The 27,484-nt window shown below is 42.9% G+C and overlaps 1 protein-coding gene across 2 annotated transcripts; it reads left to right on the forward strand.

Annotated features, from left to right (window-relative positions):
• Positions 1–904: 904 nt before the first annotated feature.
• ERGIC2 (ERGIC and golgi 2) lies at positions 905–27,484 on the forward strand. 2 transcript variants are annotated; one of them, XM_037388998.1, is made up of 14 exons: positions 905–962; positions 6,471–6,616; positions 9,521–9,629; positions 11,672–11,718; positions 12,679–12,749; positions 14,202–14,242; positions 14,975–15,076; positions 16,566–16,661; positions 18,399–18,454; positions 19,427–19,525; positions 20,731–20,828; positions 23,811–23,973; positions 24,541–24,620; positions 25,396–27,484. In XM_037388998.1, the coding sequence occupies exons 2-14, from the start codon at positions 6,511–6,513 to the stop codon at positions 25,459–25,461; spliced, it is 1,134 nt and encodes a 377-aa protein (XP_037244895.1). In that variant the 5' UTR covers positions 905–962; positions 6,471–6,510; the 3' UTR covers positions 25,462–27,484. The 2 variants fall into 2 exon arrangements, with proteins under 2 accessions (XP_037244895.1, XP_037244894.1); XM_037388997.1 differs by lacking the exon at positions 905–962 and adding an exon at positions 3,892–4,077.

Here is a 27,484-nt window from a genome sequence, read left to right on the forward strand (position 1 = left end):
CCGGCAGCCTGTGACTGTATAAACCGGTGAAGCAGGGAACGTAGAAACGCCGCCATCGGCCGGCGATCGGCCAGCCTCAGCGCCTGAGGGGCGGGCGTCAGGCACAGCCGCCCCAGCCGTAAAACGGCAGGAACGGCGGCCCTGCGGCACGCAGGCGGCGGCGCACAACACCCCGCTCCGAGCGGCCCGGGGGGGCTCACCCAGCACCTCCCAGAGCGGGAGGGCGGCGAGCGGACGGAGGGGGGGCCTTTCACCCAGCGCCGCCCGGAGCGGGAGGGAGGCGAGCGGGCGGGCGGACGGATGGGGGTGGGGGGGCTTTCACCCAGCGCCGCCCGGAGCGGGAGGGAGGCGAGCGGGCGGGCGGGCGGACGGATGGGGGTGGGGGGGCTTTCACCCAGCGCCGCCCGGAGCGGGAGGGAGGCGAGCGGGCGGGCGGACGGATGGGGGTGGGGGGGCTTTCACCCAGCGCCGCCCGGAGCGGGAGGGAGGCGAGCGGGCGGGCGGGCGGATGGGGGTGGGGGGGCTTTCACCCAGCGCCGCCCGGAGCGGGAGGGAGGCGAGCGGGCGGGCGGGCGGAGCGGGAGGGCGGCGCAGGGCGGGCGCGGGAAGCCGACTGCGTGGGGCCCGCACCGCCCCCGCCGCGGGCGCTAAGCAGGCGCGGCGGCGGCCCCACCCCGCTGGGCTCTGCGAGCGTGGCTCCTTCTGATTGGCTGAGGGGCCCGGCGGGGCCCGCCCACCGCCAGCGCCGCGGCATGGCGGCCGCCCCTCAGCACCCTCACCGCCCCGGCGGCCGCCCCTCCGCCCCGCCCGGGCCCTTACACCTCGCCGCTCGGCCCCAGGACTGACTTTCTGGCCCTCCACCCCCCTCGCAGCCACTCCCACCCCCTCATCTCCATATTTTACCTTTTACACCTGTATTTCCTCCTTCTTCTTAAATGCCACCTCGATGCCTTCACGTTCCGGTAAAGCGGCTGCTCTCTCCCCCTGCCTCGCCTCAGCCCCTCCGCGCTGCCGCCGCCCCCGGGCTCCCCCGGCCGCGCAGCCCCCGACCCCCAGCCCCTGCTGCCGCTCGGCCTGCTGCTCTCGCCCTCCCTCGCTAACCCGGTGCCTTTTCAGCCGTCGTGAGCCACCTGTGCCGCTGCCCATAGCAGCAGCAAACGATGGGGGCTTGGGTTTAGGCTCGACATGCTTTAGCCAGATCTTTAATTTCGTGCATCTTGCATATACTTTCCAGCATGTTAACGCTGCAGTGTGGTGAAGCGCAGGTGGGGAATCTGCATGTTTACGTTCGCTCCTCATGTTCGGCCTACCATCTTCTCTGTTACTGTCTTTGATATCGGTGTGCTTCATAGCCTAACATTCCTGGGTTGGTTTTTATTTTTGGTTTTATTTTTTTCTGTTCTGCTTCATTTGTGGTTTGCTACATTGTATGGCTATGAGACATCTGACAGGGTTTCCCCTGTTTGCACACATCAAGGAACTTCACAAATCACCAGTGTTAACAAGTGCTGTTTTTTGGGGGGGAAGGCAGTTATATTTTTACATAGATGACTGCACTCGAGTCTCGGGGTGCTTTGGGATCTTGTTAAATACTGTAGTGAAACAAATGTGTGTAAAGCAGCAGCTGAGGGGCAGCCCCTTGGCTCGCCTGCATGGCTTGCAGCTGACAGCTGGATTTCTTCCCCCTTCTCTGCTCCTGAAGGTAATTTGGCAGGTGCTTCTAGGCTGCCACCGCTGAGGTGTGATCAGGAGAGCAGAACACAAACATGCAGGGGCATGAAGAAAGGAGCACAGTTTGAATTAGAATAGTCTGGTACTTGATGGATGCAGTATGATCACTGTTATGTTGCTTCCGCACAGTACAGTCAAATATATAGTGTCATTGTAATGCACTGTTATCACTATATAATTTTCTCTACTTTTCTTGCATTCTGAAAAATGTTTGCTGTGTTTTCCCCATTAAATCCTATGGAGACATCTGCAGTTAAAAATACAGCTATAATGGTGCAAAGCTGCAAGCAGTTTTGTCCCATGACACTTCTCTGTAAGAGGCATCTCAAGGCGGCATTGAGAACTAATGCTGGTTTTGTCTGCAAGCAGATTGGATTGCTTTAATTCATAGCCTGTGTGAGAACATCTGTTGAGCATCTCTGATGCACAGCTAATAACCAGATCTATCAGTTGCTCTTTCCAGGCCTCTGTGCTGAGAGTGTTTCAAGGGAAAATAGAGCTTAGCCAGCGAAATCCCTGGCTGCTGAATTATACCCTACAACCATTGGCATGTCAATAAGAGTTTTAAGTGTAGCTAAAGCTGCCTGCTGTTTCTGAGATGAGGGAACAAACATACAGATAAAACATATTTTCAGCCTGGTTATTTATCTGTTGTGTCATTCTCCCACCTCCTTTTTTCTGTCTCTCTGATCCAGTTGTTACTATAGCTGCAAAAATTATCAAAACACACCAATCAGAATTCAGTGAGAACATGAGTCTGTGGCTGTATCCTCTTTCCTTCCTTAAAACCCAGTCTGCCTATCCCTAAAAAGCAAAAAAAATACTCTTTGGGTCTGTACTACTTTATTGGCTTTGGGTTCCTTTTGTTCTCAAATGCTGTAGATACCCAGACAAGCAGTTGTTTTACTCAAATTGTATATACTTTGGCATGCCACTTGGAACTCTCTTGTCATGGATCTACTTTTTCCTCTGAACTATTATAAAGAGCAAATCTGCACTGATGCTGTGAAACTCATCACTGTGTTTCTGGGATGTGTCAGTTTTATTTGCCTGCCTCATTATAAAAAAATACTGGAGTCTTCAGTCTCTCTTCTTTCTGATCTATGAATATAAATGCTTGGTTATAATGTTTTAAATTATTATTTTTTTTAATCTTACACGGATCACTTTTTCTTGAGTAATTTTGATGTCATCTAAGATGTCAGCACTTCCCAAAAGATACCAACTGTAGGAAGATGTCTAGGTTGGGTCAGCTACCCGTGAACTTGCGGGCACAGTGGCAGCAGTGTAACATAACCCTGTGATAACTGACTTTGTAAGTCTGTGCTGGTAGTGGCACAGGGGACACGGGCACTTCTGCACTTGTAAGGTAAAATGCGGGGATAAAAGAACACTGCTGTTACTGAGGGGCAAGATTTGTGGTGAGAGGCAGTGCCTTTTAGCTCCACCAACACAGGGATGAGAACAGAGATTTTGGCCACAAACGAGCCCTTTCACCTTTTTCACATCAGGTCCGAAGACTGGCTTGTGAGCGTAAAAATCTGTCTTTCCCAACCATTACAGGCTGCTGTCTTAAAGCCTTTTCCTTCACAGTTATCGTGATACAATACTGCCTCTTCTCAAACGCTGCCGTGCTTTGACGTTCGTAGCTTCTAAACCAGTACCACCCCGCAGGCTGGGTTACGGGGCTCTTCCAGTTTGCTTCTGAAGCACCGCTTCCCGCGCAGCAGCTCGCCGCAGCACGAATTCCCCTGGGTACCGGCTCCCGCCGCCTGGGCGCAGCCGGGCTCCCCTCCCCGCCCCGGGGCGCCGCCCGCCGCTCCCGCTGCCCGGGACGCCCGCCCCACCGGCTGCGGGGCAGCGCGCGAAGCTCCGCGGAGCTGCAGCCCGCGTTGCGCCCTCGGGCTACGGGACTCAGTGAGGCTTCGGGGGGCTCAGCCCCGGGCTGCTGCCGGCTCTGCTCTCCCGCGGCCGGCAGCGAGGGGACGCCGCGCTCGCCTTGCGGCGCCCACCGCTCCCCGCCCGTACGGCTTGTGTCCCCGTAGGCGCGGGGCCGCCGATCGGCCTTCTCCCCGCGGCGGCACCCGGTGCCCCGGGCCGCGGCGGCGGGCGGCGCATGCCCGTGGGGCGGCGAGCATGCGCGCGGGCGGGCCGGCGCCGCCGCTCCCGTCGGCCTGTGCCTCCCGCCGGGCTGGGCCTCCCGCCGGGCGGCGGTGGCGGAGCGAGCCCGCGCCGGGCCACGCGAGCGGCCATGCTCAGCGAGGTGGGCGCCGAGCAGGGCGTTACGGCTGCCCCCCCCGCTCCGGCCTCGCCCGCGGCGCTGGGTACCGGCGAGAGAAGCCAGAGGTAGGGGCACGGCCAGGGGAGGGGGGGGGCAGGCGGCCGGCGCGGCCTGCCCCGTCCCGTCCCGTCCCGTCCCGTCCCGTCCCGTCCCGTCCCGTCCCGGTGGCTGCCCGGCGCGGCCTGCCCTGTCCCGCGGCTCCCCGGTGCCTGGCTGCGGGCCTGGCGCGCACAGGCGTGCGGGCTTGGGGCTGGCGGCCGCCTGCCGGGGCCTCCTCGGCGCGGGCCGCCGGGCGGGGGGGTGCGGCCGGCGCTGGGGCGATGCCCCCGGGAGGCGCTCGGGCGTGGGTCCGGGAGCGGGTCCGGGAGAAGAGGGTCACAGGCGCGGCCCGCCGGCCCCGCTGCCAGGCTGTCCGAGTAAGCGGCGGCTGCCCCAGCTCCTCGGGTGGGTCTGGGTTGCGGGCGCTTCCAGCGGGCGCTCGGGTCGCCAGTGGCGTTCACGCTATGCTTTTCCCTTTTTTGTTTTTTTAGCTTGTAATAACGATTCTTTTGCCATGTAGTTGGTTCTGGGATCCATAACATGTTACTTTCATAGCAACGGATCCTACATTTTGTATGTGATGTTTCTGAGGTGGGCAGGGGGAAAGGGGCAGCAGTCTCGTTTGTAACAGAAAGTGATTTTCGTGGGACTACAGAACCGTGACCAAATGGGGCACTTCTAGCTAGAGTGCAAAAATCCACATGCTTACTGGTGCAGAACAATTTAGAAAGTTTCTTAGTGAAGGGCTCTCAAACTCTCTGGATTTGTCTTGCACGTCTTTACGGTGTGTCCATACACATGCAGTCGCAGAGAAGACGCGGAAAATGAAACAGTGCAAAGTTGACTGTGTGACTTCAGTGCTGTCTGTGTAGGATCAGGCAGCCCTGTGTGGTGTTTCGCCTACTAATGAGTGTTACGGCTCCAGTCACTGTGTCCAAACAGCTGCTATATCTGTGTTCTGAAGTTTTCCAACTTTTCCTTAATCCACTCTTGAGTGGATTTGAGGTAATTGGTTAAACCACAGTTATGTAGTGTAGAAAAAAACAGGACCTTGCTTCCTTTTTTTTTTTTTCTTTTTTACCCCTGATGCTGTGTAACCAAAACTCAATTTCAGCACCCATCTTCTCTGCCTACTTTAACTGTGGTTTCTTCAAATCCTCTGCCACACGTGCAGTATTTTGTTGGTCCCTGCAGGCTTATTTGACTGATGCTTCCACCAAGTGCCTGTATCTTCTCACTGAGGTCTGAAGCGACTTTGTGTAGTGAGGAAATTGCAGGCATAGATCGGGGTTCTTCATGTGTGAACTCCCATTTCCAGTAAAGCCTATTGCTTTGTTATTGCACAGTAGGAAGCCTGCTCAGCAGCAGAGAGGGGCAGAACAGGGAATAGCTCTTGAATAATTTCACTAGGACGCATTGGAGACTTGATATGCTCTTGAAACAGGTGAGATGAGTTAATATCTCTTTCTACAAGATGATGATGAGGACCATCTCACATGTTGGCAGTATCGCTTAGTTTGCCTGCCTTGTTGCCTTTAAATAGGGGATGATAGTATGACGTATTCTCAGAGTACAGTAAATGCACGATGGTTTTTGTAGCTTCAGAAATTCTGGGCGAAGTGCAGCATTTCCTCAGAAGGAAAACAGCAGTGCCAACTTGTTAAAACACGCAGAGTATTGGCAGGACTGGGTTGTGAGAGTATTTACATGATTTGGAAACAGTTTAAGACAGTTATTTCCTGGGCAGGCTGCTTCTCTCAGCATCTTGCTGCTTAACATATCAACAACTCCAAGTGGAGCAGAGATCGTGTCATGGACAAAAAAAGTTTCTGAAGTATGGAGCTAGGATTTGATACTTAATTTACTTTGGGGACGTTTTTGTAGAGGAAAAAACTGCTGATTTTATTATTATGATGAAATTCTACAGGTGTGAAAATATGAAATGCACTTTTTTTTCCTTTAGCATGCATATAGCATGCCCGTATTGGCTGAAAATAGGAGCCCAGAGCAGTTTAACATCCTCCCCAAGTTTATTCAGCCTGTTAGGTATTCCCTGCTAAGTCAGTGACTTCTGTGCATTGTCAGGTCTGTTTAGCAAGCTTACTTCAGGACTGAGTTTGGTTTTGTTAATTTGATATTAAATATATCCAATATTAGTAAGAATTTAATTGAGAGAGAAATTAATCATAGTAATTAAATGGTGAATTTGCTGGATGTGTCTGGAATGTAAGCAGCAGTGTCCAGGTCAATTTTAACAGTTTTCTTGAAGCAAGAGCGATCACCCAGTTGATTAGCATATGTTTCTTCAAGACATATTTCTTAGGCTTTAATTAACTTATTATTGCTTTATAATTATAGCCAATCAATTTGAGTAATATTGCTTTTGTCTTTTAATCACAACAATTTATTCTCAAATCAGAGGGAATATATGAAGGAGGTGGTGGAAGAGCGTGCTGAAGATGAGGCGACTGAATCGGAAGAAGACCTTGAATTTGATGAAAGAATTGGATGCCTTTCCAAAGGTTCCTGAAAGCTATGTGGAAACTTCAGCAAGTGGAGGCACAGGTAGGCCTTACTGAGATGCTGACATTATTCATGTTGGCTGTTATCTCAGTCTAGTATGTTCTGGGAATAGAAACTTCAATAGGAGGAAGATGGGTATCTGTGATCACTTGAAATTAGCCAAAATTGGTTTCTTGATTTCTTTTGTGGACTGAGCTCATCTCCTTCAAGTGAAGACATAGTACCTCATCCAAACAGATGCATTCATCGCTCATCTGAAGGGAGATTTTTCTGTAAAACTGGTGAGACGCAAATCATTGTAAAGGTTCACTGTAAAAACTTCTAACCAATTACAACTGGAAGTGCACGGTCCCAGGGCTGTGGTAAAACTTTCTCATTTGTTGTCTCATTAGGCCTTTTCTCTGTGTCAGATATCTGGGTGAGACCGTGTCAGCATGAGCTGAAATACAGGTGGGATTCAAACTCTATGCTTTCATAAAAGAGGAAAAACATTCTTCAGAGGTGCCTAAGAGCTGACTAAGTTAAGCATCAGGATGAAGAGCAGCTTTCTAATGCTTTCTGTCTTGAAAGTGTAGTTGATTTTAAGAGTAAGGAAAGCCCTTTGAAGAACTAAACACTTTACTCCAGGGCATGTACTTATATTGTCCTTTGTAGTCACTTGAGCTTCTCTCAAAAAGCTGTAGCTGTAGGAAGTACCTTTTCTATATGTATCTGAACAGAAAATTGTGCCTTTAAGTTGGGTTGGGTTAGAGGTAGCCTGATCTGGAAACAGTGACTTCATCTGTTGGACTGTTGGAATTGTTTGCAGTTAGATAGGAAACTGCTAGAAGTTAGTTTGAAATGGAGGACAAAAATCTCTCTCGTGCAATTATGTCTGAAATTCAGTTGAATAAAAAGTACAAGAAGCAATTGCAATCTACAGATAAGCCTTTGAAGTCATTGTGCTACTTGTACTGTAGAAGTAAATATCCCAAGGATCTGTATTTGCTATGTTTCCTGAATTGCACTGTTAATAATTAAAGGATTATTGTATAGGAAATAATCTCTAAGACCCTATTAAATAACTTTGCATTAATGTTAGTTCCTGAGAAAGCAAGCGAGTTGGTTTTATGTTCTAATTTGCAGAAAAACAATAAATGCTTAAAAATTCCTTTTTTGTAGTATAGCACCATCCTGCATGACACTTTGGTAAAGGATCCCTTAAGGATTTCTCAGCACCAGAAGTTAGTTTAGCATTCTTTGGTCTATCCCAGCAACCTTATAAATGACAATATAGGATTGTCTTATTGTATGCTATTATAAAAATCTGAATTACAGTATTCCCGATCTGTTCAGGATTGAAGTGTCACACTTACTTTCTGGTGTGACAGGGATGCAAAACATATCAAGACTGTATTCTCAGGCTTTCAGTGCCTTCACACCTGTTGCAAAAGTAGTACCGGTCTCTCAAACAGGCTGGGACTCCAGCTCTGGGGCTGGGAGAGCCTTCAGAAAAGAAGATCAGTCTTGCAGAATTTCCAGTGACTTTATTTTCCAGTTCAGATGCACAAATACACAAAAATTTGCTCAGATTTACCCAGAAAGCAACTACAAGTTAATTGTTTCCTTGTGGCTTTGGGTAGACAGTATGGCTCCAGCTTTCCTATTGCATAGCTGGGGTGGGTCTGGCCTGCTGGGTTCTAAAAGGAAATTGATAGCCAGAATAATAAACCCGTTAGTGCATCTGCTTTCGCAGTATGCATTGACATGAAGGTTTTCATATACGTGATCATTACGTAGTTTTAGCTGAAAGCTAGAACTTGAATGTTGCTGATCGATGCAACGGTCAATGCTGCAGTCAGTGTTTTTTTTCTGATCCCATAGGACAGTGCATTTATTCCCCTGCTGCCACCTCTGGCCTGTAGACCACTGTGTAGTGAGTTGAAGCCTATCAACAATGGGCTTGCTTTTTCTCAAGTTGCCCTTCACAGACTCTGTAGAAATCCTCCACAGAGTGCACATGGAAAACATACACTGTCGATAAGCTGCACAAATCGCTACCATGCTCCATAACGGATTTTTTTTTAACTTAACAAAAGCCATGATTTAATAAAAGGGGTGTAGCAGGTGCTTCTGGGCATCTGTTACTGTGTTTCTGACACATGTGCAGCAGGATGGTCTTCTCCTTGCATTGTACAACTTTGCAAATGTGATGAATAGGCTGCTTTGGAGATAAGTGAGACTCACATACCGTTAAAATATACCAGATTTCTTCCTAAAAATAATTTCAAATCAGTTCTTCACTTATTTAGCTGTTGGTAGAATGGGTAGCTACATGTTGCTTATCGCCAGAGGGAGAAGGGTTTGAAAAATTGGGGTGGGAGTCTTGACTGTGGAGCTATACACAAGTAATACGATCAAGGCACCTTCTTCTAACTGGACAGTGCATATAATGCATATTATTTCTTCTGTCCGCTAGCTTCTTGGCTCTAAAGCTAGGTATAAAAAATGTGTTATAAAAACTTAGGTTGTAGACAAGTGGAGGCTTCAAGGGACTTCGAGGTGCACCTTATCCTTCTTCCATACTTGAATTTAGGACTGAGTTTGCCTAGACCATCCCTGACAGTGATTTGTGGGTATTTTCCTTTATATGTGGAGGAGTATCTTAAATCCTCCTCCTGTTCTTAAATCTCCCATATAGGGATTTCACAACCTCCCCATCGTTCTAGTATTTGACTGTACTTGTTGAAAAAGATTTTTCTTGATACAAAGGTCAGACTTGTTCTTTTCCCCTACGTAAAAGTAAATGCTGTAGATATGAAAACATTTTTCCAAGAGTAGTTTATGGATACTGGTATTGTACTGGTAATGATCAGATTCTGGAATGTTAGAATTTTGTTCTGCTTATGTTTCTGAATAATACTTCTCACAATCTAAACTTATATTTCTTTTTGTTGGGCCACTCAGTTTCTCTGATAGCATTTACGACGATAGCTTTCCTGACTATAATGGAGTTCATGGTGTACCAGGACACATGGATGAAATATGAGTATGAAGTAGACAAGGATTTTACTAGGTAACTTTTCTTCATTATAATTCCTTTTATAATTTAAGTTATCTGCATTTCAGGAAAGAATAGATGTAAAATGGTTGTGTGACTTGCAAGCAATTTATGATTGAAATTAAAAATGACATATTAGAGGAACTTGATTTTTCTTTGGTTGATTAATTTGGGTTTTTTTCTTTCCTGGAATCTATGAAGAGGAGAAATTAAGATTTCTGCAATGAAGAAGTCAGAATAGTATAGGTTGGTTGGTGAAGGAGTCCCCTGAGGAATTATTTGCTAACAATTCGGAGGACATTGTAATATGTAACTCCACATCAGCTAGGTAAAGCCACCATGTTTGCATGATGCTTGCTTTAGTTTATACAGTTAGTTTATTGCCATTATACTTTGTGCTGCTGGAGGTGAACAGTAAGCACTCAGAACTTCGGCTGCGATATCTAGAGGTTGCTGCTGATCTTTGTCTCCAGTTACAGCCCCCAAGATCAGCTGAAAATCCATTTGCTGTTGATTTCCTGTGCTTGTCTGGACTGTGTTCACCTTTCTTCCCGAGATAGTCGGGCACCCATGAGTCCACGTGAAGTTAATAGAGATTTTGTGCACTGAACACCTTTAAATATCATGTGTCTGGAACAGAAATAGCTTTAAAAGCTGTTTGACTGGTTGCTGTGGTAACAAGCTAAAGATACGTATATTAATTGGATGCCTTGTACGTCAGAAATACCAAAGGTTTCTTCAATGAAAAAATAAAAAATACGCGAACCTTAAATGAAAGAGATGCATCAAAAACTCAAGTTAGAGTAAATCCCGTCAGACAGAAGGGAGTTTGACATTCAGGTCTTTACTAAACTAGGTTATTTCCCTCGTGAAGCTATCACACAGGAAGGATAGTCTAGCAGTTAAGAGACAGTTACAGGAGCTGGGAGATGTCCTGCTGCAGTTTTTCCAGTTTGATTGTGAGTTAATCACTCAGCCTGTGGTGCTTGACAATTTAAACCAATGGAGACTGGTATCACTTCAGCTGCTTTTCTTTCTCCTGTCTGCTGACCATGTCTGATCCCAAGTTTGAGCCACTGTTTAATCTCTTGCTTGTGTGGTTTGGTAGTGGTCAGCTAAGCTCCCAGAAGAAACTCCCTGGAGGTGATAGGACCATATGACTATAGTGAGGGGATTTATTCATTATAGTTTAAATGACTTGTGAAACTAACATGAAAACCAGTAGGATACATCCACAATATTGAGGAATGCCACACAATCAGGCTTTTGATGTGATGGAGTTTTTTTGGGTGTTGGTTTTGGTTTGGGTGGTTTTTTTTGTTTCCCCTGATAAGAACAAGTATGTTTTACCTCCCCTTGTTATGGAAACATTCAGGGTAAAGATCTTAGCATACAAGGCATTTTACTATTATAATATGGGAGCATTTTTGGGAAAAGAGCTTTTTCCAGAAGCAGTACTGGCAAAACCAATGATCTTTATGACATGGCAGCATTTCCTGGGAACTGGCTTTAGCAGCTTCTCAGCCTTATCCTGAATGTCACTGTCCTGAGAAATTCTGATTAGGGTTGGAAATGCAATGGCCTGTCTTAAGGACAAAATGGGAAGAAGGTGCTCAAATATTTACTCAGGTTTAGATTTGTAACTCCTACATTGTCCTGTCCACCACATTCTGTGGAATTTACTGCACTCTTCTAGTTCTGTGGAAAAAAAAAATGTGTCTAAAATATTGAAAACCATACATTCTTAGTAAAGAGACCAACAAACTCTTGGGCCAGTGATATTTACACAAAATCTTGTTAGGTGTTTCATAGTAAAATTCAGCAGGGAAATGTGATGCTTTTATTTCTTGTTACGAGTGCTTTAATAATTAAAAGTCCATCTTGGTTCACCCAAATTTCAAACAGCTTAAGTTTATATTTGTTGGTGTAAATTTTGTTATTTGACTGTGTTTCTGCAAGTAATCTGAGAATTTTAGTAATATGTCTCTTGGTACTTACATTCAATGTTACTTATTAGCTTTTTACCCTTTTTTTTTTTTTTTTTTTTTACTTTCCAGTAAGTTAAGAATCAATATTGACATTACAGTTGCCATGAGGTGTCAATGTAAGTATTCCATCAGTGAAAGTTTTGAAACACTTTAAAGGCTCTTCAGAGTATCTGTTTGCTTGCAATAGTTGGATATTGTTCAAAATATTCTAACATATTTCTTCTGATCCTGATGGCATGTAGTGATCTTGATGGTGTATACTCACTAAAGAATTGGTAGGAGATGTGAAGAAAAGTACTTATGCCATCTCATTTGCATCTCATAGAACTTTGCTTTGTCAGAAAGAGAAGGATCTGTTGTCTCTCTCTAGCTGGAATATTCTAAAAGCTCATTGTGAGACACAATTCAGCAGCAGGAATTTATCACAACTCTTAATATTTGCCAAGTTCATAAATAAATTAACCTGGTCTACTGTTTAACAGTACTGGAACCATCAGGTAATTTGATCCTTTTCATGAACATATGGATGCCTTCCCATTTAAAGGCAATGCTTATTATTATTTTGACATCATTTAGTTAATGAACTAATATTTGTATGGACTGGTTTTGGTTGTCCTGAACTGAGAGAGAACACTAATTCTACCAGGAAAGCATGCAGATCTTCAGGACTCATTTTCTTTTTTGGGCTAGGTTAAACCTTGTATTAATTGTATGGTTCATCAGTGTGGGGATTGTATTATTTTTTATTTATTTTTAATTTGAGAAATAAAACTTTATCCTCTGTTTTGACTAGTCTTGGTTTGTATTCAGTGCTTATGAAACAGGAAAATATATTTATGCATAACAGATCCTAGAAAGCTTGCATATGTGGTTCATACAACATCTCTGTAGGTGTTACGTCAGTGAGAAAATATGCAAGTCTGAAGTTTGTTTTTAGTTCATGTTGAAGGTTAGATAGATTGAAGGAACAGTAACTTATACTGAAAATTTACTACTGTACTGTTCATTTCAACTTGAACTTTTTTTTGTTTGCTTCTGATCATCTGTGTGACTTCATATTTTTCTCCCTGTTTAAGATGTGGGGGCTGATGTTCTGGATTTAGCAGAAACAATGGTTGCCTCTGCAGATGGGCTAATCTATGAACCAGTAAGTTGATTCTTACCTTTTTATTGAAAAAAGAAATTGTTCGTTACTTGGTGCAAAGCACTGCTGGGCTGGTTTGCTTGCTTGTGCGGTTTTTTTTCCCCACATCTGGGCTGCACAGAACCTCCCTGAGTATTGCCTGATGCTTGAGTGAGGTCTGCAGCACTTGCCCCAGGAATCTGCTAGGGAAATGGGCTAGCAGTAGGATTTCTGGGTGTTCACTCTCTGCAAATACAGCAGACTCCTAGATCAGTGCTTCTTAGCAAGCTAGGGATTTCTACAGCTAAGTGGTTTTACCTGTGCACATTCTAGGGGTAAATGCTAACAGTATTTGATACAGAAAGAAAATTATCGGAGCTCTTATAAAAGAGAATTGATGTAGCTGCTTTTTAACTAGAATACTATGGTTCTAAAAAGGGGTAGAAAGTCACCATGATAGCCTTATAATATGGCATTAGAGATTCTAAGTTGGGTTAGTATCCTTTTAATTTCTGTATTGTGAACTGAAGGCTCTGGAACTGTAAGCTTGTGCTCTTAAAGCTGTCTTGGTTGCATATACAATAAGCTTTGAAGTAATTAGGCTGTATGAAAGTAATCTATCATTTACAGGAAATCTATTAGGGAATGTAACCTCCTGCTGTAATTATTACATTCTCTAATAAGTGAACGGTAGTCCAAATTAAACGTTTTGTCCACATTCCTACTCATGTATGAGCAGGAGGAGATGGCTGAATGGAAGGGCGCACTTGGGAAGGGGCTTGGTTTTGTTTGTTTGTTCTTGGAACGCTGCTTCTTTTTGTCTGGACAGTCATCTCCGTGCTGCTATAGCTGCTGCATGCTAGCAGTTGCCCCAGTGAGGATGTTCTTGGTATGTTTGAGCACTAATTGCAATTGAATTTACTGCCTGGATTACATCTGTGTTATGTGGTGCACAGATGTTACTGGTGATACTCTTGTGCTGATTGAAGTATGGCAGGTCTGGTAGCTTGTCTTCAAGTAGTGCTCAGTGTAGGATGGCCCTAGAGATAAACAATCTGCACCTGGACCTTTGTCTTTCAAAGGTTGCTCCTTAGCTTGTTTCATTGCTGTATGCATCAAACCTGTGCATGTCTGTTATCACTTAGAATTAAATTGCCACTCACTGCTTCTTCTAGCCCACGTTAGACTAGAAGGGCAGAGACTGCTGACCCAAGTTACAAGAGCTTTAAGAAAAGATGCTGAAGTTGTAAATGCAAACAAGTGAGCAGTTCTGGGGGGGGAAGAGGCAGAAATGTCCATACTTTTAAGACTAAATGTATTATTTAAAGTCCTTTCATAAACTGCAGAACGTGGTACCGAGTGTGAAGTTGATGGTAGCTGCCCGCTCTTTTCCACACCCCAGTTCTTTTCTGGGTTTCATGGATGGGACTTCAATGCTTCCTGCATGTTTTATCAGATGTGTTATTTTTGTTTCAGGTGGTATTTGAGCTCAGCCCACAACAAAAAGAATGGCAAAGGTAAATCACTGAGATGCATGTGTATGGTTTGTAGTATTTGTACTGGAAGTGACTTTGAGGTACACCAGAGTCACAAGACAGAACTGTTTGGGTCTAACAGCTCCTGCTGGTAATTGAAGAGTGCAAACCTGTTGAAAGATACTAATTTACTTTGCTTTTCTCATGACTTGAGATCCCTGTTATGGAAAAAACTGGCTTTGGACGTACTTGTGGAATTGGGTCATGCAGTTGCAAGCCAAGATGTATGGACTCATTCAGTTCATGTTTCCAAACAAATGTTTGGTAGCACAAGTTGTAATTATGGGTTCGGATGGGTAACACCAATAGCTTGGTATCTAAATGTCAAAGCTGAACCATAGTAACCAATAGATACATTCTTGCCAAAGCAAATGAGTTTGAGTCTTTCACATAACTGAATTGACACACTATTTATGGTTTAAAGGGGAACAGCTTGGTTGCGTGGGTGATTGCTATAGTGATAGTTTGTAATAGAACCTGAAGCTTATTTGGGGGTCTGGCTAGTTTTAGTATTTTGGTCATACACTCCTGGGTACACCGGAGCTTTAAGCTCTGTATAAAATGCCATTCTCAAAGTTTAATGTATCGCTTTAATACTGACATGAACCCTGCTAACTTTTTGATTTATAACCTGCAACTGAAGCTAATAATTAATTGTGAAGTTATTTTTTGTTTACTGTTGCATGCTTTCACACTTGTCTATGTAAACTTTAGGATGCTGCAGCTGATTCAGAGTAGGCTGCAGGAAGAACACTCTCTTCAAGATGTGATATTCAAAAGTGCTTTTAAAAGTGCTTCTACAGCACTGCCACCACGGTAAGAAAAATCGGGGTTTTGTGTCATTGTTCCCCCTCCCCCTGCCCTATTTAATTAGACTTCACATTTTATTGTGGTTATGATTTTATTATATTTTTTTTTACCCCCCCAGAAGATAAGGTTGTAAGAAAAGAAGACCTTGCTGCTTTTTATTGCGTTTTAAAATAATATACTTAATACTTGCTTTGGAGAGCTGTTGTTTTATGAAAACCTGTGGAGTTTCTAACCTGAAGAAGGTTTCTGGGTTTTCTGTGTGTATTCTCATATGTGTGTATATATACATAATACAGACACACACATAAATATACACACACACCTTTTAGTCAGTTTTATCTGATGCTTCCTTCTTAATGTGAATTAGTAATGCCAAAGCAATACTGAAGTATTTTTTTTTAATGAAAGAATAGTTTTCTGTCCAGCAACTTTTAAAAAAGGTCCTGCTATTAGCTGTGACTTAAAACTTTATGGTTTTAATAGAATGAACCTTTGAACAAAAACATGGTCTAAGATGGCACTGTTAAAATTGTGTGGAGAAACCTTGCTGTTTTCACTTTATTCCAACTACACACAAAATGCTATGTGTTTGGGGTTTTTTTTCGTTGGCTTTTTTGGTTTGTGTTTTGTTTTGTTTTGCTTTTGGGTTTTTTTAGAGGAGAACACTTTATATGTGAAAGCTGAAAATCCTTTCCCCTTAAAAACAAACAAAGAAAACAACCCCAAACAAGCAAACTGTAAATAAAACAAACACCAAAAATGCTGCATGCACTTCCGATGTAATCTCCCTGTCTGAGGACCAAATACATCCTTTCTTCCTAAGGCAAGGCTGAAGAGGGCTCAAAAAATCTTTTTTCTCATTTAGCTGATGTTTTCATATTCATTAAGTCGAAGCCTCTGTGATACTTGCTAATGTAGTATTTGAGGTGGTATTTAGGCTTGAAGTGATTTTAAAAAAAATACATTTTTTTTTTTCCATCTCCCTCTAAGGAGCAGATTTGGAAATATGTTTTGAGTTGTGGAGATCCCAACAAGTGTGGGAAGAGGAAGGTTTCATGAAAAATAAATGTTGAAAGCTGTTCTTGCTACAGTGTTGTTAATGTGACTAAGGTATTTTGTTCTGTTCATTGTAGCATTAAAACTTTCCCAAGAACCCATTTTCGGTAGAAGTAATTGGAAAAAAAACATCCCTGGGGCAGCGAAGTATACTTATGGTCTTATGTTTTCTGTTCTCGTGTTCAGATATCATAAGTTAGCTTTATAGGCCAGATCTCTGAATACAAGTATGAACAAAAGCTTACTGGTTTCATCAGACTGACCTTTATTGGTTTCCCTCCCTTCCATCATCCCTGCTGTAATTCCAGAAGAACATGATAAAAAGAGGTAGATGATAGTGCTATATTTTTATGCTAGGAAAAAGAAGTCTAACTGTATTGCTGTTATTTCTGTTAGTGAATATTCTGAAGTGGTCTTGATGTTGTTTTTGTTTAAACAGGGAAGATAATTCACTACAGTCTCCAGATGCATGCAGAATTCATGGTCATCTTTATGTCAATAAAGTGGCAGGGAACTTTCACATAACTGTGGGCAAGTATGTTCTTTTCAATTCCTGAAAATAAAACAAAAGAATTGCCTTCTACATTATATGTAGTGCACGCATGTCTATGTGTGTGTATGCTTTTACGCTTTTCAGTTAATGACTTTTTATTAACCTTGCCATACACATGATTGGTATTATTTTCCATGTGGTACCTTTTCTTGAACACTTAGAACCAAATTTATTCATAAGTTACTAAAAAAATGTGGTGCAGTGTGTTGTTACATGCAATGTAGTGGCTACGGATTCCAGTGTCTTACAGGATGAAAACTCCTGCAGATAGGTCCTCTGTAAGCATATGATGTGGAGTAGACTGCTTGTACTTGCCTCAACTCTTCGGGCTTGTCCAAACTTTTCCTTTCTGTTAGTACACAGTTCACTAACCCTGATGAAGTGTAGATATGTGCCATTTCAGTGCTGAGATAACATAGTTATAGAGCCATCGTTTGGGAGCTAAATGCCAGCTCATCTTTATTTGAGGAGAGACTTTCTGATACGCTTTGTCAATGCTTTAGCTTATTCTGTTAACTTTTCTCTGTGCTCTCAGTTCTGCTGTGTCTTCCTGCAGCCTCTGTCACCAGAGATCTTAGCGTGCGATCTGTACTCTCTAATTTATCCACACGTAATTCCAGCTGCTGTTTTTGTGTGCTTCTTTCTCCAAATGTCAATTCTGTCTGGTCTTGTACCACCTCTCTGATTTGCCCCTAGATGTCCAACTTCTTAAGCCTTTCTTGGAGCCGATCATTTCAGCCTTTTACCTGTTCTGCCATCACTTCTCTCTTCCTGTCTCTAGTTCTGCAACCTTGAATAATCTTTTGCTTTCCTTTGCTTCCTTTTGCTCATTGTTACATTTGTGTTTCTGCTAAGTTGCTCTTTCTTTTCTTGTAGGCTTTTTTTTAAGGCTTTTTTCACTGGCTGCCTTTGTACCTTATTGCCCTTATTGTGTTCCGTGTTGACAGATCTCATTGTCTTTGTCCACCTTCTGTTTGTCCAACACTTGCATGCATTTGGTAATGATTTAACTTAAGCAAAGTAGGGAAAGTTTCTTGCATTGTTGGCTGGACTGGTAGGTGTGAAGTGTGGCTGAGAGACTGCTCTACTTTCCAGACAGAGTTGCATTTCCCCTGCCCTTCGCACTGTTACCAGCCTCTGCATTGTACTTTGTTTGCAGGTCTGCGAACAAGGGTCCAGAACATTAACTTGCTTAGTCAGGGAACAAATACAGAGCGTAGGTAACTTGCTTAGTCATAGAACAATTACAGTCAAGTTTTCATTAGTCACTTGAGCAGTTCTGCAGCTTTTCATGTCGTAGGCCTTGATGGCTTTTCTAGTAGTCTAGTGACTTGATGTGTTTTTGACATTTCTAAAAAATGCAAGATGCTAGTTTTGTGTAAGGATTTTCATGATTCTAACGTTCCTGTACCTTTGTCATTCAGTCTCTCTCTACTGGGCAGTAATAAAAAGATTGTATTTGTTTTTTATGTAGATACACACAGTTTTTATATATGTAAAAGTTCTAAAGCATATACATATAACATATTTACATGTATATATGTTATACATTTATAACGTACATATATGCACGTATTTTATATATACATATATAAAAAGTATTTATTGAAATAAGAGGGGGAGAGGTATTTTTCTAAGTAGTCCTGTTCAGGAAAAATGCTTCTTTTGTGTGGATTCATTAAACACATTTTTTTATAAAACATATGTTGCTTTCTTTAGGGCAATACCACACCCTCGAGGCCATGCACACTTGGCAGCCCTTGTAAGCCATGAGTGTAAGTTCTTTCTGTCATCTCTGTATGAATATAATTTCATTCAGACTGCTGTCTGCTAATTCATATGTTAACATAGGTTGCCGTTGCAAAGATGTTCTAGCTGGGCAATTGCATTGTAGAAGAAATCAAAGAGTATTTTTTGCAGTGTTCCACCTTGGCAGAGACTTACTTTTATACATTTAATGCTATTAGTATTATCTTCAGGTTGCTTCTACAGTAATGACAACACAGGAATCTCAGATGTACTTTGTTGTAACACAGATACCACATGAAATTCTTGTATTTCAGTCCAAAGTACCTATTTCCTGCAAAATATTTTTTAGAAGGCTAAAAATTTCTGACCTTTGTCCTTAGAAACTTCATTTTTAGGTTATGAGTCTAGGTACTAAATGCATATTGCTGCTGCTTGTGAGGCAAGAGTGACTTACTGTGAAAAATAAACTTGGTATTGGTTAAACCCCCAAATGTCTGCCGATGAATTTATGTTAACACAAGTATATAATCTTCTAGATATTAAATACCTTTGTAAAATCAGCAATGTAACTTGGAAGTTGCCTTATGCTTCTTCTGTACATTTAATTCATGAAATTTTAGTCTTTTTAATACCATTACCTGCAAGAACCCAAACTGTAGAATAACATTAAGTATTTGGCCAACTAGAAATTTCCCGTCGTGAAATTTTAACTCTCTTCAGCTCCAGGGTTGATTCAGATAGAGTTATAATTTGATTTAGTAGTTCTCTTCTAGAGAAACTGAATTTTTTCTGGGTTAAAAATTTTGGTTTGAGTTTTGTTTGAAACGTGTTCGTGGACATATTGATGAGTCATGGGCACAAATCCAACGAAAAGCACACCAGTGTTTAAAATAGAATTAACTAGCATCTTTTCCAGTGTGAGAAATAGGTGCATCTTCTCTGAGTACAGAACCTCATAGTTTTAAAATGTTTTGTCATTCTTCTGTATTGTCTTTCAGCCTATAACTTCTCTCACAGAATAGATCATTTGTCCTTTGGAGAGCTTATTCCAGGAATTATTAACCCTTTGGATGGAACAGAAAAAATAGCATCAGATCGTAAGTGTTGTGTGTTTAAAAAAGCATCTTCTTTTCTATATTTTTCCAATCATTACATTTAAAATATTATCATGTTTCATGATTGTTGTGATTTACAGCCTGTCCTCCTGAATTTGGTAGTGAGTAAATGCACTGTTCAGTTATCTACATGGCATCTTAAATGCACAGTTTCTTTTTGGTATCAGTATCGCTTGCTCTTTTGCTGAGGTTGATTTGCAGTTTCTTCCAGATTTGTATTGTGTTGAAGTTACAGTATGAACATATGCAAAGGATTTTGCAGCAGTATGCTACAGTGGAGATTCATAGATCTGATTGTTGTCATAACGGGGAAAAGTAAGTCAGATTTGGTTTAAAGAAAATAGCATCAGGAATCTTGGGTTCTATTCCTGCGTTGAGTTTGTCACTTCCACAGTGCCTTTTGTGAGGCTACTACAGGAAGTGTTTGTGTATCACTTCATTTCCTCATGTATAAATTAAGGCGTATAGTAACCTACTTTATGGAGCTATCTACATCTCATCCTCTGGCTTGCGTCCCCCATGAGTGAAGCCCCAGAACATTCTAAAGATGCTGTTGTCTCAAAGTCAGTCAGTCCATTGGCTGTTCTAGCCAGAATGGTTTAGTGTAGTTGAAACAAATTGCTTCAGTCTAGCAGTGTTTGTTCTTTTAGGGAATTGCATGAAGATAGAGCAATCATAGATACATAAGTATGCTGATTGCTCCAGAAGAATTCTCTAGAAGATACATCTAATCAAGAGAAAACCCATGAACAGTTTAGAAGGACTTCCAGCATTGTATAGACAATTCAGTGGTTAAAATATTCAAACAACTGTCAAGATGTATGTATCATGCAAAATATGACTGTGTGAAACTTGTTCAGTTCTAGTGCCCTGGAAAACACAATCTGTGTATTGTATTTGAAGCTGTGAGTGGCCTGACCTTAATTAATCTTTTTATTATGTGGGTAAGATGTGAATTTCTCAGAGTCCAAATGTGATTATAGGGCTTGCCCACAGAAATTAACTTTGTTCACACAGATGGTGCTGAAGTAGTCTTGGCAGTACTGGGACTCCTTGAAGAATGTCCCTAGTATAAATGGCTTAGCTGATTAACTGTTTTAAATATGATTTCTTTGGTTTATTTCTGAATGTCGCAGATGGTCTTTGACTCTTTACTTAATTCAACAGCGAGATTTGTTTTCTTCTAGACAACCAGATGTTCCAATATTTTATCACAGTTGTGCCAACCAAACTCCATACATACAAAATTTCAGCAGAAACTCATCAATTTTCAGTGACAGAAAGGGTAAGTACAAGTGAAAGAAAACCACACAGTGAAAGATGTTGATCTTTTTCCTTTTTATTTTTATTTTTTCTATCAAAGTAGTGGATTATGCCTTGTGCATAGGTATGCACTGGGGAAAAAAATAGCATTGGTCTAATTTAAGTTAAACTTCTGCATTTCTGTTACATTGCTACTGTTTCATGTAGGCATGAATGACACCACAGGCTGGAACCTGGGCAGAATCAAGGAAAGTGACAAAGCCCTGGGGGTGCAAGTGAAAAGCTTTGGTGCCTAAGTTATCTTTTCTTCCATTGTACCAGTTAGAGGAAAGGGTGCAGCCAGAAATAGATGTATATTACAGATCGGCTTGCTTGGACACCCCTACCTTCCAGAGCCTTAACCCATGGGATTCCACCATCTCGTGGTCACACAGCCGAGGCTGCCCCCAGCCTTCACATCCCCAGCCAGCCCTTCTTCGTTTGTGAGTCCAAGGGCCAGCAGCAGACCTCGCTTCGTTGGCTCCTCTGTCACCTGCGTCAAAAAGTTGTCATCAGCGCTGTGCAGGAACCTCCTGGGCTGCATGAGCCTGGCTGTGTTGTCTTCCCAGGAGGTGTCAGGGTGGTTGAAGTCCCCCGTGAGAACCAGGGCCTGTGATAGTGAGGTTACTTCCAGCTGTCTGTAGAAGACCTCATCGACTTCCTCTTTCTGATAAGGAACTACGACGATATTGCCAGGGTGTGCAGAGATGCAATTAGAAAAGCAAAAGCTCAGCTGGAACTGAAATTGGCCAGAGATGTCAGAAACTACAAGAAAAGGGTTCTTAGGTTCATAGCAAGAAGAAACAGAAGGAAAATTTTGGCCCACTGTCAAACAGGAGAGGCGAATTTGTCACTAACAGTGCTGAAAAGGCAGAGGTTCTCAGGACTTCCTTCACCTCTGTCTTTACCAGCACTGTTGGGCCCTAGACCTTGGGAACAAAAATCCAGGTTGATACAAACACAGAGCCATGGTCAGTGAAGTAGGCGTTGGTACGTGGACTGTTACAGGAGCTTGACCCCTACAAACTGACAGGCCCTGATGTTATTCACCCGAGGGTGTTAAGAGAACTGGCTGATGTTATTGCGAGGCCGCTCTTCATAATCTTTGAAAAGTCATGGAGATAAGGGGATGTCCCAGAAGACTGGAAGAAGGCTAATGTCACCCCCATCTACAAGAAGGGCTTAAAGGAGAATCCAGGAAATTACAGGCCCATCAGTCTTACTTCAGTCCCTAGGAAAGTTATGGAAAGAACCCTCCTGGGGACTATCACAAATCAAAGGAAGCACGTGACTGGCAAAAGCCAGCGTGGATTCACCAAGGGCAAATCATGCATGGCAAACCCCATCGCCTTCTATGACAAAGTAACCTGTTCAGTCGATGTGGGGCAAGCAGTGGTCTTGTCTACCTGGATTTCTCCGAGGCTTTCAGTACAGTTTCCCAGAGCTGCCTCCTTGAGAAGCTGATGGGTTCCAGTCTGGACAGGTGATCTGCGCTGCACCCAGAGGGTGGTGGTAAAAAGCTCCTTTTCAAACTGGCAGTTTGTCACAAGTGAGGTCCCTCAGGCATCAGTATTGGGACCAACACTGTTTAATATCTTTGTAAGTGATCTGGATGATGGGATCAAGTGTACCCTGAAGAAGTTTGCTGGTGATACGAAACGAAGTGGGGAAGTAGACGCTTTGGAAGGGAGAGCCACCCTGCAGGAAGGCCTTGCTAGGCTGGAAGAGTGAGCTAACAAGAACCTTCAACGGCAAGTGTAAGGTCTTGTACCTGAGAAAACATAATCCAGCAGTGCAACACAGGCTGGGATCTACCCAGCTGGGGAGCAGTTGTGTGGATAGGGACCTGGGGGTCCTGGTGGACAGCAAGCTCAGTATAAATGAGCCGTGTGCTGCTGCAGCAAAGCCAGCCAACAGGATCCCGGGTTGCTTCAACAGGGACATCACCAGCAGAAATAAAGAAGTCATTATCCCACTCTACTCAGCATTTGTCAGCCCACACCTGGAACGCTGTTTTCAGTTTTGGTCCCTGCTATGCAAAAAAGATACAGACAGGCTGGAGAGGGTCCAGAGAAGGGCCGCAGAGATGATTGAAGGACTGGAAAGCCTGCCATATGAGGAAAGGGTGAGAGAACTGAGTTTGTTCAGCCTTGAGAAAAGAAGGCTTAGGGGAGACCTTGCCACTGTGTTCCGGTATTGAAAGGGTGGCTACAAAGAAGGCTACTCCCTTTTTACAAGGGGTCATGTGGAGAGGATGAGGGGTAACGGGTAAATGTTACCTCTAGGGAAATTTTTCACAATGAGAATGATCAGCCATTGGAATAATTTCCCCAGGAGAGTGGTGGATTCCCCAACGTTGGACGCAAAATTTTAAGATTCAGCTGGACAGAGTGCTGGGCCATCTTGTCTAGACTGTGCTTTTGCCAGGAAAGGTTGGAGCAAATCATCCTTAAGCTCCTTTCCAATCTAGTATTCTCTGATTTATATGCACCCCGTGGGAAAACTGCTGTAGCTAAGGCTGTTCAGCAACTTAAATGTCTCCTGAAGGTCTCATCCTGATTTAAGTGATTAATAGGACATAAAGTAGGAAGAGTTGGGGCTTTGTATTAGACCAGTGCACTCATTTGAGTTCACGGACTAGACCAAGACTGTGGCACTTACAGTCATAGGTACCAAAAGCAACCTTGTTATAAACATCCTTGTATAAAGGACCGGGTGAGCAAATCTTGAGAGGATAGACCAAGGCATGGTAATAAACATTGACATGCAGCACAGAAGACAAGTGACCAGGAAAGTAAATATTTAATCATGTTTGACTTTTAGAAGGTACTGGCCAAAGTTATCTTGATGTTCCCTGTTGATGGTCTCCTGTTGATTGCTAGCTCTGATGAAGTAGCTCTTTGTCATCACGTCTGTTAAGATTGTTTTCCTTGTGAATAACTTGTGTTTCACTCTCTTCTCTCAGGAAAGAGTAATTAACCATGCAGCTGGCAGCCATGGGGTGTCAGGAATATTCATGAAATATGATATCAGTTCACTTATGGTGACGGTGACAGAAGAACACATGCCTTTCTGGCAGTTCTTAGTGAGGCTCTGTGGCATTATTGGGGGAATTTTTTCAACTACAGGTAACTATCAGTGCTTTACCTCTTAAGTTCTGATTCTTATATTCCGTGCGTTTCCAATAATTGGGATCCAATGCTAAATCAGTGCCAAAAGTTGTTAGTTTTTCCACTGAAATAATTGGAAGGGTTTTCCTTGTGTACCTTGTCAATATACTGCTCCTTCAAAGAAAATAAACTACCTTGAAAAGTCATGATTCACTTAGTCAAGACATGATAGGGTGTCTTGATTACAAGTTATTTCTTTTCCTGAAGAGAGCATAGTAAAGAGACCTTGAACTAAGAGCTGCCTTTCCACATAGATACTTCTGTCCCACAGAATTAATTTCACCCAGGAAGCTTGGGCAGAGGGAACTACATTTGCTTGGATAGCTTGGGTTTTGCTTTTATTGATGCATTTCAGAATGTTAGATTTCCCCCTGACGTTTCCTTTTTTATCTTAATGTCTCAGTGATTTATATACCAGTTTACTGCACTGTATCCCATTTAAGTATCGTGTATAGTTTTGTTGTAATACTTCTGTAAATACAGTTTTGCTACTTGTTACAATTTAGATCTTGTTTGACATTGCAGGAATTTTACATGGCTTTGGAAGATTTGTAGCAGAAGTTATTTTTTGCCGTTTCAGACTGGGCTCTAACAGATCCACATCAGTAAGAAAAACTTCCTTTAAATAAGTGACACAGTTACCTGAGGATAGATGATAAGGACAACTCTGGGACTCTGTCCCAGTAAAATTTAAGACGCTTGCAATAAACGTTCCCCTTGACATGCATGTGACCAGAGATTCAAACAGCTTTTTAAAATAGTTGGGGAACCTAAGACATAAGGAGGCAAGGTGTTTTCTAAGAAGCTGAATTAATGAAACAGAGTCTCTTAAAGGTTTCTCTGCTACATTCCCTCTGTTGTTCTTGCTATATTCTTTTTATTTTCATATTGTTACAAAAATTACATATTTTCCCAGGCCTCGTCAGTCTCCCTAACATATTCTTCTTCTATTTGGCCTGCTGACCAAAGAAGAGGCACCGTGTGCTGCAGGGATTCAGTGTTTCCACTGATTAGCCTGACAGGCTATTGCCAAGATATGTGAAAGAGCTGAGCAGTCTTTACCTTTCCCTTCATTGGGCACTGGTAGGATTGCTCACCTAGTTACTAATTGATTTTATTTTACTTTTTATTTTTCCCATTTAAGGCTGTAGGTAGCCTTAATGACCTTCTGCCTCTCAGTTTTGGTTGAAGTTTGCCACCTGGCAAGATTATGTGAGTGTGAGGAGAGAAGGCAAGCAGATATATATAATTTTTGTTTGAGAGACCAGGCAAAAGCATACAAGAAATGCCCAAGAATAAAGAAAGTATGTGTTTGGAGGGAGGGAGGGGAGGTTCCGTTTCTGATAAGCCATTATTAACACTTTGTTTCTATTTGACTAGGTCCCACTTCCTGATGGCCACACAAGCAACCACTTACCTCTAATGACAGAGAATAGTACACACTAGCCTCCTGATAAAATTTTCTTTCTTCCTGCCTGATACAGAAGACATTTTTTTATAATAAAGAAAAATGTTGTGCAATATGCTGAGACAGTGCTGACAGGCAGCAAAAAATGAAGCCTTTACAAAAAAACCCCAAGAAACCAACAGAACAATTTGTGTAACTTTTTTGTCTTTCTGAGTGCACGTGGAGTCATAGGAGGTTGTGAGACCAGTGAGGTGGGCCATCTTCTGGAGATGAAAGGAACCTTGCTGCCAGTTCAGTATTCATGGTCGAGCTGAATGTCTTTGTGATGGCTGCCATTGACCACTGGAGCATCCTTGCAGTCTGGTTTCTGTGACTGGGAAGGCTGGCAGACTCCAAGAAGAAAAGAGCCCAAGATGTGTGGAAAGGCCAGGCAGCAGGCAAAAAGGGACAATAATAGAGCTGGGGTTTTTCCTAGGTGTACGGACTGGGGTTTGGGTTTTCTTGTTCATTTTCATGTTCATGGTGGGGCCAGGGGCTAAGGTGCTGTTCTTGCAGGTGGGGAGTGATTCTAGAAAATCATGAAGAAGAGGGAGATGAGAGAGAACTCAGGGAGTAAAGTGGAGCCCAAGCCATGATGTTGGTTATAGCCGCTGCCTTTCTGTAGTCCCACCATTCTTTAGTGGAAGAAACGCAATGTGGAGCAGAGTAGTTCCTCTGTTTTCACACAGCTGCTTTGCCAACAGTGAGACTGTCACTTCTGGTGGTGATGTGGAAGTGCCCAAGGACTTTGAGAACGGGCTTCAGTGTGCACAGTTTTTTGACTTAGAATAAGAAGCCTTTTAAATAAGGCATTTGACTGTAGTTTTGATAAAAGGCAAGACTCCCTAGCAAAAGATCAGGAAACTTTGTACGCCTCTTTCTTGGTAAAGAAATTGCTTTGATGGATCCTTCATGGTACTCCTGCTGCAGGTACGTAAGCCGTGGTGTGTAAATCCTGGGAATGGGGAGGAAAAACAGCAAGAAGCTGCCTTGTTTTGGTTCAGCTAAATACTGTAGAAATGTGGAATTCGGGGCAGTTGGGAGGTCTGCTAGCCCAGGCAAGGAGTGAGTGGTGGAGTTGGTGGTAGGTGACTTCAGGGAATCTGAATCATTTTGCTGCAGATGATAGGAAGGGATCTGCAGAGTTAATCCTTATTGTTCGTGAAGGTTTTTGTAAAATAAGAGAGCAATATCAGTTTTATATTGTAAATATGCTACTGAGAATGGGTGTTGTAATGCAGATGGTGCTTTGAGAAACTAAACATTCTCTTACCGCTGAACTACTGGCATACACCTGTGGTTAAACAGTTACTCCACCAGGGAAAAAAAATTAGTAATATGATTCCTTCTTAGCAAAACTGATTTAATAATATACTGGGGAGATGATGCTGACCCTGGCCTTACCATGGAATGAATATTACGATTGAGAGGACTAATCATGGAAAAATAAAAATATCTCCGTGGCGTTGTCAGATTTTGCTGACTTCTGTTAATGTGCTTTGCAGGACACTTGGATCATGGTGATGAGCACAGTGTAAATAATGTAGCTGATTTGTTATGCAAAGGGCTTCCTAAACAGGAATTATATTAAATAGTAAATAAAATGTGAAAAGTGAGGAAAGACCTTTGTTCAGTTCAACTGTTGAGAAAGACAGAGGTTCAAGGAAGCCAGGTCCTTGGGGTTGACAGCCAGGTCTGGGGTTTTCTCTCTCTCTCTCTCTTTTTTTTTTTTTTTTTTTTTAATGACACTAATTAGAACTCCAGCAACTTGAGAAACTCTTGTCTTTGATAAGCAAGAAAATATAAAGCTGTAAATTTTTGGTTCCCATTTCTCTTTGGCATTTCCTGCTGAGGTTTCTTCCCTGGTTCTGCTTTGGGCTTTGTCCTAACACTTGTTTCTTACCTGCCTGGAACAGACTGCGCTGGTGGGAGATGCTGATCTGCGTTGACTTTCTGTACCAGAACGTAAATGTTATTTTCTATTCTCACATAAAAGAGCCAAGCGTCTTGGTTTGTCTTAAA

This window comes from Falco rusticolus, chromosome 5 (genome assembly GCF_015220075.1).
Source record: "Falco rusticolus isolate bFalRus1 chromosome 5, bFalRus1.pri, whole genome shotgun sequence".
Taxonomy (NCBI): domain Eukaryota; kingdom Metazoa; phylum Chordata; class Aves; order Falconiformes; family Falconidae; genus Falco; species Falco rusticolus.